Source organism: Takifugu rubripes, chromosome 16, assembly GCF_901000725.2.
Source record: "Takifugu rubripes chromosome 16, fTakRub1.2, whole genome shotgun sequence".
In the NCBI taxonomy this organism is placed as follows: domain Eukaryota; kingdom Metazoa; phylum Chordata; class Actinopteri; order Tetraodontiformes; family Tetraodontidae; genus Takifugu; species Takifugu rubripes.
The window spans coordinates 7751142-7767918 of NC_042300.1; the positions used below are offsets into that span (position 1 = coordinate 7751142).

Here is a 16777-nt window from a genome sequence, read left to right on the forward strand (position 1 = left end):
TTTTTCAGTTTTTTGCTGTGTTTATGAATTTTATGTGAACAGAATTCAGCAGCACTTTTGAATATTTCCTCACTTCTTTAGTGGCGTAACATGTTTTTCTGAAGTGTGAAGATGTTTTTTTTAATTAATTGTCAATGGCTCGAACACACCGGAAGACCAGAACTCGTTAAACAATTGTTTAACCAATAAATGGAGTGGTTGAGGTCGGAACGATGACCCGCCTACTTCCGCCTCGGATTGGCTGTGACCTGGAGAGTTGACGTTTAAGTCAACCAATCAGAAGTGAGGGGTTGGGCATGACGTCAATTCAGTGCCCGCCTTCAGAGTGCCAAAACTCATCAAAGGCGAGCGCGCCTAGTGACGGCGAGAGCGCGCGCAGGTGCGCGCGAATTTTGGCACTAAATTGACGCCGTTCTCTTCTTATGCTGGCTGTGCACGAGCGGCCCCGATGATTAAACGTGTGTGATGATCGAGGTAGGTCAATTTGTTAATATTCGCCGTTTTAGGGTTAAACAACTGTGGTTTGGGGACAGGAAGGTTCGACATTGGCGTTCAAATGCAGAGGTAGTTTTAAATCACGTCTTCGTGCACGTGTGGACTGTTTTCACGAGGGTTGTGCGACGCACCGACCTGCTGATGGATTATAGTGACTTGTCTTTGGATAAGAACATGTCAGAGTACAGCTGCAGCCTCGGTGCTGCAAACCACATGCAGGTGTTTGTGTGTGCGTGCGTGCGTGTGTGTGCGCGCGCGCGCATCGACGTTTTCACCGTGTGCACAGGAAGTGCAGGTGAAGGGTATATATTGAATTCATGTCCTCGGTGTCATTCCCCAGCTTTGGTTTTATCTTCGGTTGTCATGGTGATTGATAGGAGGATTTGCTTACAGCACACGATTTTTGCTGTTGTGTGGTTTTGCCTTCCTCAACTTTCAATTGGCTTTAAGATTATTAAGATGACAGATTTAAATTATTCTCGTTTAATGCAGACCTTCTGTCAAATAAGACCAATGCTCAGTGCTGCTGGCTGTTGTCAGCATCACCATGTGATGATGCGAGCGGAGCAAGATCATGGAAAGTAAACCCGTGAAGACGTGGGTCGGTCTCCATCCACCCGTTTCCTGCCCGACCATAAACAAGCTTGTGAGCGCGTGGATGTGAACCCGTTATTAGCTCTTAAAGGGGTGTTTCAAATTTCCATTAGGCTTGACCTCCCCTGAGGTTCTGGTCGGGGTCATTGAGGCTGGAGACACCACGCAGTCACCAGTCCATCACAGGACACACACACACAACTGAGGACCACACATATGGAAGCATAGGATTCAAGTCCAGTTCTTGTCTTGACCCATTTTTAGGTTTATTATAACGGTGACTCGGAGGAGATGAAACAACGGTCCAGACGTGTACGTCTGGTCACAACTAACCGCCTGTTTGAGTCAAGCGTGTGCGTTTATTAGCGTGCCGCGTTGACGCTCTCCCTCTTTCTCTCTGACCACAGAGGTGTGCAGCGGTCGCAGTATCGAGCCCGGAGCAGGATGTACCAGTCCACATGCTGGGTAAGAACCCTAACCTGACCCGCGTCCGTCAGGCGTGAAGGTTGTTCACCAACGTGGTTTGTGACCTTTGACCAATCTGCACGTGGATTCTCCCATCTTTACACCGGGGAATGCTAAAGTTCTGTTTGTGTACGCTGCTTTGTCCCGCTAAGAGGCTAAATACAGTGTTGGCATCAAAAAAGATACATCTTTTTTCCCAAAAGTGTCTGTAGCTGATCTCATCCCAAAAGGTATTAGCGTCCAGGTCGGCAGACGCAGGATGAAAAAGAAAATTAGCGGTAAATTATCAAATATATTTTGTTGTCGCTGAATTAGCATTTGGAATCCAAAAATATCAAAACTGTCTTATCTTTAATATACGGAAAGAATAAAACTGTTGACATATCTGCTTCTTGCCAACAAGTTCAAGTTTAGTTTGTTCATTATATACATTAAAAAGAATAACGTACATTTAATGCACTGACCAGGAGAGAGAGAGAAGATCTGGATAAATTACCTTAAATTCAACAGGGGTGTTGCTTATATAGACGACTGACCCTCGTGACTTACCAGAATTCAGTTTTTTATCAGTGTTTTGGGACGGATTGTTGTTATTTCACCGTATAGACGGATCCTTCACCTCGTCCCTGTATGAGTCCAAGAATTGTTGCCGTCTGCATATTTGATTCTGTTTATGCTGACTGCAGCGTGTGTTTATCCCTACACTTTCTGATTTCTTGTAATCAGTTTCTTGTGCGTCATGTGTGATATTCAAGGCTGTCTGGCTGTCTGTGCGTGTGTGTGTGTGTGTGTGTGCTTCTAATCTGCATGTGACTTTTTCTAAAGGAAACATTTATGTGATAAAACTGTCCCCACACAGATTGTATTCAAGTGTTGACTAAATCGTACTTGTGGTGATTCAAAATGTGGTTTTCAGTGTCAACAGAACACCCTTTGTGTCTGTGTCTGTGTCTGTGTCTGTGTGTGTGCGTGTGCGTGTGTGCGTGCGTGTGTGTGTGTGTGTTTTAGTTTTGTATTGAGGACCAGAATGCGCAGTTCATCAGAAATGAGGACACATTTGGGACATTTTGGCTGGTCTTCATGATTTAAAAGGCTTAAGATATAGTTTTAGTTCTAGGTTAGGGTTGGGGTCAGGGTTACGCTTAATAAAAATAGAATTACAAGGACGTCACATTGCTGTTTTTGGATAAAACCCTCTTTCTTCCCTCCGTCCTTCTGCCACTCTCACTGTCCTTTGGTCCACTTGTTCTTCCAGCCTATCTGTTAATGTTTTTCACATTAGTCGTAATCCTCCTGCATTCCCGTTCAGATCCCCCCGCAAACGATTGCGTGCACCTGATTGGTCTGCTCTCGCCGTAGCGGCGCAGTGAGGGAGCGTGAAAGTGAGCGGGGAGGGGGAGGGGAGGGGCGCTGAACCTCCACAACACTGGCGCGATCGCGGCAGGACAGAGGGGAGAGAATGCGGCAGAAGGAGGGCGCAGAGCATCAGTGGCCGTCCCTGGGAGAGCGGCAAAGAGACGCACTCGCTGCTTTTCCCCCCACTTGTCCGGCTGCTTCGCTGCTTATGCGTTGATTTTCTTTTCTTTTTTTTCCTTTTCATCATTCTGCATCTCGTGTATCTGCCATCTTTGCCCTAAATCTATCGTTTGCCTGCACCATGGCGGCTTCCTTTCCACTCTTTTCTTCCTCCTTCCTCTCACCCACGGCTACCTGACGGCCAGTCTCTCCTTCTGCCGTGTCTCCTCCATTATTCGTCCTCTCTTTCCACCAGCTCTGATCCATCAGTAGTCCATCGCTGAAACGATGCCCGTGCTGGAGGGGCTGTGGGGCCAAGATCTCAGAATGCGTGACTCTGGCCTCGGGGTCGAAGTTGGGGTCTGTGCTGAGGAAGCCCCTCGCTCCCCAGTCTGGGGTCCGCTCAGGATGCCCCCGGTGACCTGTGGCGGGGGTCTGTCGCTGGCCCTGGAGCTCCCGGCTCTCATCCGGCAGCTCAGGGCGGCCTGGAGGGCACGCAGGGGCGGCCCCGTGGGGCCCGAGAGAAGCGAGGCTAGCACATGGGAGGAAGCAGAGAAGGAAGACGCAGAGGAGGTGATGCTTGAGCGAGAAGACGGGAGCTCGCGTCTGAAAGGTAACATGTTCAGCATGACCGCGAGAACCATCCTCATGAATGCTCGAGTGCTGAAGTGTGTTTTCCTCACGCTGTCACTGCGGTTGCTCCGGGGCTCTCTTTATGGAGACTAATCCTGGGTGCACGTCACCATCTTTGAGCAGTGTCTCCGTGTGACAGATTATCTCTGACAAGCGTCCCTCCGGCCACGTGGGTCTGGACGTGTTGCAGCGAGGTCGCGGCAGCTCGGGCGCAGACAGACGGGGAGAGTGAGGGATTTGGGCTGTGAGGCTGAACAGGCTCTGTTTAACAAAGCTTTATTACCATCTGCTAAAGTGATGAAGCTGATGTTACGCCATCAGCCGGGCCGCCGCCGACTCTTTGGATGTTCCTGATCTAATTCTTTCCATGACACATGCAGTGATGACGTGACTTTGATCGTACATCATTAATGTTATTTAGAGGTGTTGGTAACGGATGATTCATACACCTGGTCAGGACTGACTCACGAGCTGGGAGGGGGTATATTTACACATGCGCTGCCTGTGACTGTCCCTCTGTGCCACTGTGATCCAGTTCTTTCTGATATGTCTTGACAGATCACGAGAATGTGGCGGTCCGCCACGTCGAGCCTGTGTGGAGATGCTGGGATCCCCTCAGCGCCGGTGGTCCTTCTGAACTTTCATTTTCATTAAATGGGTCAAATAGTGACCGTGTTTAAGCAGACGGGAAGAGTTAAGGCCTGAGTCGTCTCATATCTAAGACCTCATGATCACCCGGAGGACATGTCCACTGGGATTTTGGCAGCCAGAGGTCAAAGGTCACCGTGTGTTGATTTTCCACGCGGCTGACCAGACAGTCAGAACCAGGCTGGAAAGGCCTTGGTGTAAGCATGTGCTTAATGTCGCAACCTTGTTCCGCTCTCTAACGCCTAAATAAGCAGCCTATTTGCTCTGCCGCTGTGCACCCTTGGTATCATTTGTAGCCTCGACTCCAGCTTCCCTCTGCAGCTGCTCCCCCAGTGGTGATGATTCACCCTGGTTTGGTGTGCAACACGGCCGGTCCTGAACGCTCCGTGTGCGCAGCCACGGCGGCTGGAGGCATCAGCTGCCTCGGCCCGTTTTTAAAAGTGTTTACATTTAAATGTTGGCCCCGCGTATAACGGCGACGCCTCTGACACAGCCCTGAGCGCTCTGTGCCGCTCACACCCACGAACGCGGGCAGAGCATAATTACGCCGGTGCACTTTGCGTACGAGCCCGTGTTCGTCCTCGAAATCGGGGATTTAACCTAATTTGCAAGCGTGTGTGAATAACAGGCGGTGGGTGTTTGCATGAGCCGTCTTTAAACGCCCTCTCCGTCTGATTCACGCGTGCATCCCAAATGACCCAGTTTTGGGCCACACACACACACACACAGACACACACAATGACCTATTTACTAAAGGAAGAGCGCGACGAAGGGCTGGAGCCGATGGAGAGATGTAGGAATGAGGGGAGGCAGAGGTGTGACACACTGAAGACGTGTTCCTTTACAGGTGGAGCCGTGTTTGTGTTGGGGGGGGGCTGTCTTCAGTGGTACCGCAGTGCTTTTTCAAGATGATGTCGCCTCCTGTTTCTGCCCAGCAGAGCACAGGATGAAGACGTAAAGAGGCTTTCCCTTGTTTCCGATTTTCCGGCTTCAACTAGGCCAACGAGACGCTCCCGCCTCCCTCAAACTGTCGCCGTCGGGTTAGATCTGTGTGAAGACCACAGATGGGACATGTCTGCGCTCCTCTCCCGGATATTTTATGCATAGGGGTCTTCTCTGTACAGCACCAACGTGGAACCCACAACCCTCATAACTGCCTGTAATTGTTGTTGCCAGACCAGTAAACCACACTTGGGGGGGGGCAACATCGGGCAACTGGGAGAACTCGTCAAAGAGTCTCCAAACCTATTACCAGCTAGCTACAACGCACGAGTGTGCAGGAGTTGCTGAGTTTGCAACCTCAGGAACATAATACGCTCCAGTTCCCCATATCTGATCTGTAAATTATTCAGCATTTCATAGTTTTTAGGTTATTCAAGTGTAAAAAGCATCAGAGCGCTGGTTGTGCTGTGTGTTATCACAGGCCTCCTGTGTGTGTGTGTGTGTTTGTGTGTGCGCGCGCATCTGTGTGTGTATTTTATATAAAGGTTGCGCATCTTCTGCGAGATGGTTGATCACAGAATTAGAACCAGAGTGGTTTGTTCAGGGTCTCTGCAGATGTGGCAATAAAGCCTCCAATAGACAGATGCTTCTCAGGACGACGTGTTTGGGCTGAACACGAGTGGAGTGTTTGTAGTCGGTGAGGTACAGAATGTTCAGACAGCTCCTCGGTGGCATTAAATCAGTTCTCCTTGGGCGCGCATGGACCGGATGCATGATTCAGCGCTGTCAAAGATCCTTTTTGTTTCAGAAACGCTGATTTAAAGAGCAGCTTAAATTGGATTTTATAGGCCTGAACATCACTGCAGGCGTGTGTCTGTGTGTGTGTATTTGTGTGTGTGTGTGTGTGTGTGTGTCTGTGTGTGTCTGTGTGCAGCACAGGGGAACACTTTGGCTCGGTTGTTCTGTCATCACTGCCACACATTGTACCAGCGGCCATCTTTTACCCTGCTCTGATTGTAATGGAGTCTCATTCAGGGGTGCTGGGAGAGCATTTCCCCTAAAGGGCCGCAGCATAATAGAATACACTATTTTCGTTTATTCTTCTCTTCTGTTTTCCTCCAGCTGATTGTAAACTGAACACTGATCATGCTGGTGTGTTGCTGGTTGAGAGAAGAGGCTCCTACCCACTGATTGACCTGCAAATCCTCAAAAGTAGGTCCCTGCTTGGGTTTTTAGATTGGATCTTGTCATGTTCTCCAGCCGCCAACTCTATCTGCCGACTTTCTGTGTAATTCCAGGTAATGTCCAGCAGGGGGAGGTCGCGTCCGGCACCAGGCGAAAGGTAAAGCGCCAGCTGAGCTTCCAGAGATACTGTCACGCCTCCAGGCTGCTCCGGGGGCTGGTGCCCCGCACCCCCGTGTCGCTGCACCTGCTGGACGACGGTTACCTGGGACAAGCAGCGGTGAGGGGGGGCCACAGCTCAGCCCGCAGGAGCAGGTCGGCACGTTTCTGCCGAGCCTCCTCGGGTTTGAGTGACTGAACGCTCTTGTTTTTCACCAACAGCACATGCTGTCGAAAGTCGCCACCTGGAACTTCGACATTTTCCTCTTCGATCGCCTGACAAACGGTGAGACGACAGGTCACCTGTTTACATCAACACACTTAATACAATTAAATCAAATGTTTGGTTTTTTGAATTTGAACTACTTCCTGTAGGAAATAGCCTGGTGACGCTGATGTGCCACCTCTTCAATGTCTATGGCCTCATTCATCACTTCCAGCTGGACATGGTCAAACTGCACAGGTTTCTTGGTGAGAAGACACACACACACACACACACACACACACACACACACACAGAGGCAACAATTCCCATGATATTAGCAGAATTTTCGGGTGTAGTCCAGGAATTGGTACCTTAATCTCCCTTCAGATTACAGTAAATGCTCAATAGATACTCAAAAGCATTTCTATCGGAGAGAAAGGAGCTTTTGGAAACCTGTTTCATGAGGCTCTTGACAGCCAGGAAGTTTCATTAACTCAAAAGTCTTCATTTTAATTCCACCTGATCCAATGAAACCTCTAAAGATCACAGGGATTATGCTCTACTATCTGCATTAGGAATTCCAGCAGCACCGCCTAATTGGCCCTGATTGAATTTAATGTGGTTGAGTGTTGTCTCTGGTCTCGTCAGGCATGGTGCAGGAGGACTACCACTCCCAGAATCCCTACCACAACGCTGTCCATGCTGCCGATGTCACCCAGGCCATGTACTGCTACCTGAAGGAGCCCAAGGTAATGAGAAACACACACCTCTCTTCTATCCTTGCACACACTCTACGAGGCTCCTTGACACGTTCCGATTAGTGTCCCCTCACGCCGATAATTCCCGCTCGTCTTCGTCCTCCGCACAGCGAGTGCCTTTGTGTCCTCCACTGCTCTTTAAAGCACTTTACGATGCACCAATTTCATTGAAAGCACTTTGGTAATTAAACTGACCTGATCACAGCGCTTGGATCAGGGTGTGTGTGTGTGTGTGTGTGTGTGTGTGTGTGTGTGTGTGTGTGTGTGTGTGTGTGTGTGTGTGTGTGTGGATGGGTGTCTTGGCAAAATAAGATGCTTTAAACTTTAATCTCTGACCCACATATGTGTCAAATAGAGGTTAAATAGATCATGTAAGTGTGAACTCGAAATAGGGGCAGTATATATCTGCTGGGATGCCAGAAATGTTGAAACGCCTTTATGAAACTAACTGAAACCAAGTGAGGTCTCTTCTGAATATGTGTGTTGCAGCTGGCGGAGCAGCTGAGCCCTCTGGACGTGTTCCTGGGCCTCATGGCTGCGGCAGCTCACGACGTGGACCACCCAGGGGTCAACCAGCCCTTCCTCATCAAGACCAGGCACCACCTGGCTTCTCTCTACCAGGTGAAACGCGCAATTTGAAAGGTGGATTTTTAGTTTCGGTTGCACTCTTACCTTTTTTTTCGATTTTGTGGTGTTCAGAACACGTCCGTGCTGGAGAGCCACCACTGGAGGTCCACCGTGGGCATGCTGCGAGAGTCGGGACTGCTGTCACACCTGCCTGCTGACATGTCGTAAGAACACACCTTTGTTTTTAGCAAGGATTTAAAAATCAGAGATGTTTTGTACGGATTTTCCCTCCGATTTGTGGATTGTTTAATTAAATAAGAGCTAATCAGACCCAAACTAAACCAGTTCTTTAGGAGTGTCGGTTTTAAGGGTCACTGCTGCCCCCCCCCTCCTCCAGGCAGGACATAGAACAGCAGCTGGGCTCCCTCATCCTCGCCACAGATATCAGCAGGCAGAACGAGTTCCTGTTGACCTTCCGAGAGCATCTGGACCACCGGGACCTGGACCTGGAGCTGCCTTCACACAGGCACTTCATCCTGCAGGTGCTGTGCATTCCCTCCTGCCCGGCACCACTTCAGCCCCTTTTGCCTGCAGAATTCCAACTGAGTCCCTGTGTTTGCCGTCAGATCGCTCTGAAGTGTGCAGACGTCTGTAACCCGTGTCGGGTCTGGGAGCTGAGCCGACAGTGGAGCGAGAGGGTGTGTGAGGAATTCTACAGACAGGGTGAGAGGGGAAAATCCCAGTGTTTTTAAATGGAAAAGAACTAAAACGTGTCAAATCTACTGTCAGAAAATAAAACTGGCTCAATGGAGAATGTGGCAGAAGAATTTCCTCCTCTTCTCCGGTGTTTCAGGATTTGCACGGTTATTTTAAATGTTGGATTTGATTTTATCTACATCAAGTCTGCATTAGCGTTAGCATCATTTTGTTAAATACGTTATGATGTTGGGGGGTTCTTCTTATCTAAAAAAGAAACCTCATGAAGAGCAGAGATGCATTAACAGGATATTTAGCTGAGGAAGGGACAAAGTTTGCGTTGACATCAAAAAACATCGTCGCTCGTCCTCCTAAAATAGCCCTCCAGCTGTTTGATGTTTCAGCTCCTGTTTGACGATTATTGTCGTAGTAGCGACCAGCGCTGTCACAAACGGTAGCAGAGCTGTAGGTTTCCATGGCGACGCTGGCGTGTGTTGCATCACATGTCGTCCGTTGAACTGACAGGTGACCTGGAGAGAAAGTTTGACTTGGAGATCAGTCCTCTGTGTAACCAGCAGGCCGACTCGGTCCCGGCCATTCAGACGGGTGAGTCTGCGAGCACACGTGGGTCACAGACCGAGGCAGATTAGGAGATAATCCAGACCCTGTTATGTCCCTCCAGGGTTCATCTCCTACATCGTGGAGCCTCTATTTGAGGAGTGGCACCGTTTCACTGAGCCCAGCCTGCTAAGCCGGACCATGATGGGTCAGCTGCACCAGAACAAGGCCCGATGGAGCCGCCTACGGTACGCACGCACTCCTTCAGCCACGCAAATGGACCCTCAAGTTGAAGAGCCCGAGCCTGCAGGAAGCTCTGGAGAAGAAGATGGGGGGGACATCCCTTAAACTTCCACTTGTCCTTTTCATTTGAGGCTCGGCGAACGAGAAGCTTTGTCCTTGTTTGTCCTCTCACTCTGAAATTCAGAGTTCCTGATGAAGGATGGCTTCCATTCAGGAGCAGTAGCTCCCTCTGCTGGAGAGATAACGAAGCGTTGCAGGAAACCAGAAGAGATTGTTGAGCAGCTGGGATGGCTGGATGTATGTGTGTTAGTGAGTGTGAGAGGGATGAGAATGTCAGCGTATTCAGGAATAATCTCAAAGGTGAGGGCTGTGCCACGTGGTCGGCCAGTCTGAGGAAACCGTTTAAAAAGCCAGAACCAGCAGGACTGTGCTGCAACAAATCAACTACGCTATGCTTTTGCAGTTTTAAGACAGAACAAACTGAATTAAGCTTCTTTTTCTAACCTTTTCTTTTGTACAGCGTGTTTTTGTACAGCTTCTCTCTCACGGCTGCACTTGTTTCACTCAACTGCGGTTTAACTGTGTAAAACTGTGACCTGCAACACCTGATCCACTTTAGGACGGAGGCCGAAGGGGCTTCAGACGGAGGATCTGGGGAGAACAAAACCAGTCTTATCTGTACATACTGAGATGTCTGACCTCAGCACTTCACATGCCAAAACTCTGACTTATTCACACTTGCATTCTCTTTATAAAAGTACTTTTTCTGCGCAGCTCTCACTGGGCGAGCTCATCTGAATTAAAGCCTTACCAGCACCTTGGACTGAACACTTTACTGGTCGCTTGTTATTCATAGGCGTCAGGTTTTCTTAAACTTGCTCTTCCTGCCGGTTTCTCTTCAGCCGTACCAGCGTCTCACACACTCAGTAACAGAACTCTGCCTGTGTCGTTCTCTCTCACAAAGTATCAGGGTCCCGGTGGGGTTTGACCCCGCTCCGCGATGCCAAGGTGCCACAGGACTGTTCTTACACACGGACGCTGCTCTCTTACCTCTGGGGGGGGTTTATACTCTATCTGATGCTTTCACAGAGGCAAAGTGTTGTCTTTGACACATTTGGGCCAATTAGTTGTTAAAAATGCCTCTAATTTTTCACAACACGAGCGTTCCTTCTAACAATGTATATAAATAATCTCAAATCCTTTTATCTATATGACAGAATTGATCCTCAGGGTGCAGTATTTGTATCTGTACTCCCTGGATCAAGGCTTTATCTACTGCTATAAACCATTTTTACTAATCTACTTTAAATATATATACATATACATAGTAATTGCCATATTTTAGACTTGTGTTTGGCTTGTTCACAACTGTAAAGGGTGCTACCTGAGGCCCGGGTCCTGATGTCTTCACTGAGTGGTGTTTTTGTTAATGCTACAGACCCACAAACTGCACACAAAGCTTCTATTACCAATATGATCATATTTTGTCAGGTAAAGTGCAACAAAACTACGCTGATCTGTTCAAGGAGCGGCTAATTCATTGTAACATACGTCCTGCTTGGTTAAAGCGTCCTGTGTAAAGTGAACTCAGTTGAGACAGGAGGCCTCGGGCCGCCTCTCGATACCTTCACGCCATCAGCACTGGAACGGGGTGGTCCGGCCATACCAGTTCATTGGACAAATATGCACTATCTGGGCTGGAACGATTCCAGAATGACTAAAAAATCTTCGTCTTATAATGGGACTGTTTGGAAGATCAACACACTCCGATGTTTAAGCGATTCAGTCACCTTCCAGATCAAAACTGTTCTTTGCAACACTGAAGACAAAGATCTATCAAGTGATTTTATTATTTTTGTTATTATTTTTAAATCTGCACAGAGGTACGCATGCTTGCTTGCATGCTCGAGTTCCCAGCACAGATCTTTAGTTGTTGCCAGTGTGTATTTAAAGCACTTTCCCCTCCAGTTTGGCTTTAAGATGAAATCATTGGGGCTCAAAATGGTAGCAGCTCTCACGTTTTGTGTGAAGTATTTCAAGAAAAGAACGTCTGCTGCTTAGTAATTATAAACGCGTCGCGATCAACGTGGAAAAACAACATTGAAATGAATGCCAACAATACCGTCCTGTTTGCACTATGGTCTGTCGCAGTCTGAATCTGTGTTTTGCTGTCCTTATCTGACCATCTGACTACTTGACTGTATATTTCTGTCAAACCTCTGAGCACTGTGAACAATAAATGTTTTCCAACTGCCCACGTCTCTCTGCCCTTTGCCTGCTGAAGCGCGGGGTAAATCCTCTGGTTGTCCAGCAGAGGGCATCATAAGCATTTCAGGTGCATGGATGAAGCCTCTCGGTGTGAGCGTGTGTGTGCGCGCCCGTGCGTTCCCGCCTGCCTTTGCTCCTTTGTTTACAGTATAAATACGTGTGAACCAACATGATGAATTGTGTAGTTTAAGCATAGCCAGGGGGCCGCGGGCCCATATGTAAGCCACAAAACTGACTGCTGAAAATCAAACAAAATGAACTCAGTTGTAGCTTCACCTCAACAGAACCTGAAGCTGAAGGTGTCGAAGAATTCGGGTTGAGTCAAGGTCCCACCAGTTCCCTGCCGGCCCCAGCTTTGATGGTTATTTACTGCTGGGAGGGGGGCAAAACAGTGAAATCTGTGATCAGAGCATTCACGAGGAGTTGGTGTTGAGACGAGGGAGTGAAAAGGCTGCAAATAAGGCTGAAATAAAGGGAGAACAACAGACGAGTGCTGATAGTGAGGAGCACAGGCCTGATACAGGCACGCTGGGTCCCCCCACATTTGCATATTAGATTTGCAATGCAAAGACGGGCCGAGCCGACGATGCTGCTGGGTCACTCCTCATCGCGCTTCCATGAACTATTAGTTACCAGAACCTGGAGAGGCTGTGGAGGTGATGGGAATCTGGCCATTGCAGCGTGACGCGTGACAACCATCCATGTTGATAATCCCCACACGCACACACACACACACACACACACACACACACAGAGGATTCATCCCAGTCAGTCAGTACTCATCTAGCATGTGTCACTGTAAATATTGACAGTGCAAACAGAACCCCCTCTTTTGCCCCTTAAATGTGGTTCAACCACTCCCTCAGTAAAAACACATCTCAGAAAGAAAGAAATGCCCCTCCATTGTGCAAACATGGAGAGGGAGAGCAAGAAATCAGCTTTTCTCGCCACGTTTGAGACAAACTTCTAGTTTTGGTTGAGAAAATATGAGAATTCCTCATAAATATCCATCAATCAGCTTTGTGGCATTATAGTGATTATCTTTTTATTCTTCTTCCTGGGCCTCGCTGAGCATCTTTACTTATTTTTGAGTTGTTTATCAGTCTGTAATCCAATGTAACTGTACATTTTCTCCACTTCTCTTCCGTACTTCTTTAATCCAGTATTTCCTGTCTGATAACCTCATTCTGCGTTTATGTAATTAATCCTAAATATCGGTGCCACCGTGAAATGCTTCGTCCTGACCGCTTCAACGTTACACACACCGCGCCTTTTACGATCAAACGTGTCTGGCATAAGCGCTCGAGTGGGAGGACATAATATTCGACCTCGAGTTAAGGGGAAATTTGACTAAAGTTGAGCCGAGTGGGGTGTTTTACAGCCATTCTTACAGTTTGTACTCAGCTTATCTTTATTTGGAGATATTTGCATGTGAGGATGTGAGGTGAACTCTGCAGGTGACAGCTCAGACCTTACTGCTGTAGAAAGATTTATGACTGTGTGTGTGTGTGTGTGTGTGTGTGTGTGTGTGTGTGTGGAAAGTGAAATATGAAACTTTGTGGCGATGGCATGTCGTCTATCAGCAGTGTTCTGCACCGAAAGGGTTAATCTCACATCGCGTGTGCTGTACGTCCCGTTCCTCCTTTTCTCATTCTAAAGAGCCGCCGTCTATATCTCCGAGTCTCGCACGTCTAACGTCCGTGTCAGATATAGTGAAGAGGCTTTTGCTCGTTCTAAATTAGTTTGAACCTCAGCACATCCCAACATCTCAGGCAGCCCGCAGCAGGTGGTTTCCAGGCAACGCTCGCTGTTGTGGAAATGACTAAAGCGACGACTGAGGGGAAACTAAAGGGTTAATTCAGGCAGCACTGAGAACTCCCACACAACCGAAAAAATGTGCAGGATCGATATTATTGAGTAGTGTGTGTGGCTGAGTGTGTGTCTGTGTCACACACTCACAATCGCTGCACAGTGAGCACAAAAATCCTCCTTTTTCTCGGCCTCACGGGTGTTTTGATACACACTGATCCCGTCTTGTGATGCATTCAAGTGCATCCTGTCTGGGTTTGAAGCGCCACATACATTAACTATACACAACTTTACTTATATGATGTTTTTGGTTTATGGACACAAGCAGCAGCATCATGGCGACGACTCTGAAGTGTGATTGTGTTCGAATGAATCCCTGAAGGTGTGTGCTGCCTGTGCGCAGTCAGGTGTGTGCTGCCTGTGCACACTCAGGTGTGTGCTGCCTGTGCGCAATCAGGTGTGTGCTGCCTGTGCGCAGTCAGGTGTGTGCTGCCTGTGCACACTCAGGTGTGTGCTGCCTGTGCACACTCAGGTGTGTGCTGCCTGTGCGCAGTCACAACTATAAACCTGACAAGTTCCATGAGGTAACTCTGCAACTTCAGATACTATTAAACGATAGTTGGAACGAAGCGCTCCGCATTCTTCTCTCCTTTACATAGGATGCCGAGCGTCTCGGAACATTCGGAATTGTTGCCTTGCTTCTGGAAAACGTGCGGCTTCCCATAAGTCATGTGTCCTCCTGTTATTACAGGGCCCGTCGGACCGGTTGGGCCCGTTCCGCCGGCTTCTCATCATCAGTCCAATCATATACAATTATGAGGGCTCAGCGACATTGTTGCTGCTGTAAACAAGGTTCCGGGTTCTGGGTCAATCCATGCACGTCCGTGTTTGTTTTGTCTAGATTTGGGAAATTTGATCTGTTTATGGTTGTCAGAGTGGACGCTGTAATGATGAATTAACCTGAGTGTTTATGTCACACACGGGCTCTCGATCTTTCCTTTAACAGTTTGGTCTCTAACCCTGGTCCCATAGCTGCCAGGTCCCAGATTCCACTGATACAGAGATTTAACGAAGCCTTAATGACCCAAAATAGAGTAAAATGAAGCTCGGCTGTGCTCTGACGCAGCGAATAATTCCACATGATCAAATGTTTGAGGATCTCCGTTTCTGCATAATGATCCTTTTAGGTGGTGGATAAGTGTGTTTATTATACATTAATTATCATCATTATGTTGCATGTTGAGGTAAAATGTGATTAGAACCAATTTGGTTTGGATTTTAAACTGCTCTGCTTCCTTTATGGGTCTCTCCTTGGTGGTGGTGATGGGAGTCTTCCAGGAGCTGGGGTGAGGATTCTGGGAAAGTTCCGTCTCCATAGCTGTGCTGCTACTTTCCCCCGGGACTCATTTGACTTGCAAATGTATGAGCAAATATGCAAAAGCAGCTCACAAAGAGGGGTAGGTCAGTCCCCACGATGAGCCCGCGTGCTCCATCATGCCCCGTCATATCTTTTTAATCCTTTAGGGCAATTCTTTTTCCAACAAAGGCACCAGATGAAACTTAATAAGATGCACAGGAGGTTGGAGAGGAGCTGGGAGAACGCCGTGTCCACGTTGCATCACAAGCGCAGTGACCAACACACATTCCTTCCTCTTTCTGGTTGCAAAACAGCTCCCTTCTCTTTCTGTGTGTGTGTGTGTGTGTGTGTTTCTCCATTCATGTGCAGCCTGTAGTAGTGAGTAGCGCGAATAGTGAAAATTGTGAGGAAGTTGTCAAAAAGGGGGAAGTGTGTAGTAAAATATATGTAGTATAAGTATTGTGCACCTCATTGAGAGAGAATTTCCTCTTTTTCCTGTGGTGTGTGTGTGTGTGTGTGTGTTGCTGAAAGGATACACCTAGTGTTGCACTAGTGATGCACTACACATGAAATGACTTTTGTTATTTTTCTTCCTCTGTGAGGTGATTATATCATAAACTACAAAATTCTTCCTCTTTTGCTCCAGAAGTTCTTCCCTCTAAAACTTAACCTTCAGTAATTTGTCTGTCCTTTAACTTCCCAGCGGGGGGGCGCGCCCACGTTGGCCTGACCTCGGCTGACCTTTAGCGTGAGCGAAAGGGTGGATGTGGTCTGCATCGCAGGTGTTGCCGCTGGCGTGCAGGAGAAAAGTTAAAAAGATCTCAGCTGGGACAGCGGAGGCGCCACTGCGGCGTGGTTGCATCACCACATGCGTTAGCCCTCCCCGCACATACATGCGTGCGTACGTGCGTGTGCGGGCGCATGCGTCACCCAGGAAGCGTCGCTGTGTCACCCCCGTGCTCTTCCTCTCAGCTGGTGTCTCTCACTTCCTGCCTCTGTCTCCTGTCCACTCCCTCCGTGTCCACTCCGGTCCTGGGAAAAACAAATGAGGTTTGGGGTCGGGGCAGGAACCTTCGGCCACGGCGCCACTTCAGCGTAAGTGTCTGACTTTTGTTGTTTCCTCGTCCTCGTCCGCTCTTTTTGTCGTCGTGCTTTATTGAGGACTTCCAGCATCCTCTGTGTCTGTCTGATCAGGGTTGATGCCGTCGTGTCATCATTTCACGCCGAAATATGTCGCCATTCGTCGTTTAGCTACAAGTTTCCGATGGTAAAGTGGAGCTACGAGGCTGCTAAAACCCATAAAACCTTATATTCATATGCAGGCATCTCTGTGGCCACAAAATATCCATAAATAAATGTGGATCATGTCAAGAAAAGCTGAATAAATTTGAAAAGGATCTATTTTTACTCCGCATGAGAAGTGGTGGAGAACCAGAATCAGACTCCCGTTTCATTATGTGAGCCCACGTTGTTGTTCCAACATTGTTCTAGAGCTGATATTGGGCTGTGATTCCATTAACATGCCCACTTATGTAATCTGGCAACCTGGAAAAGTTCCTCGTGTTGACACTGCTTGTGCACAGGCTAAGCTAGGCTAGGCTACATGAATTTAGCATGGTAACGTCAGCGCCAGGCGGTAGATGATGGGTGAACTTTTCGTGGCGAATTTGCTCTTCATCAGTC

The 16777-nt window shown here is 48.2% G+C and overlaps 1 protein-coding gene across 3 annotated transcripts; it reads left to right on the plus strand.

Moving 5' to 3' along the window:
- The first annotated feature begins 333 nt into the window (after window positions 1-333).
- Window positions 334-11913, plus strand: LOC101074589 (cAMP-specific 3',5'-cyclic phosphodiesterase 7B). 3 transcript variants are annotated; one of them, XM_011612002.2, is made up of 13 exons: window positions 334-474; window positions 1497-1554; window positions 6415-6504; window positions 6591-6754; window positions 6856-6919; window positions 7009-7104; window positions 7487-7587; window positions 8086-8217; window positions 8296-8387; window positions 8561-8705; window positions 8790-8886; window positions 9385-9465; window positions 9542-11913. In XM_011612002.2, the coding sequence occupies exons 1-13, from the start codon at window positions 466-468 to the stop codon at window positions 9763-9765; spliced, it is 1353 nt and encodes a 450-aa protein (XP_011610304.1). In that variant the 5' UTR covers window positions 334-465; the 3' UTR covers window positions 9766-11913. The 3 variants fall into 3 exon arrangements, with proteins under 3 accessions (XP_011610304.1, XP_029705733.1, XP_011610303.1); XM_029849873.1 differs by lacking the exon at window positions 334-474 and adding an exon at window positions 3276-3682; XM_011612001.2 differs by lacking the exons at window positions 334-474; window positions 1497-1554 and adding an exon at window positions 2975-3682.
- The last annotated feature ends 4864 nt before the right edge of the window (window positions 11914-16777 follow it).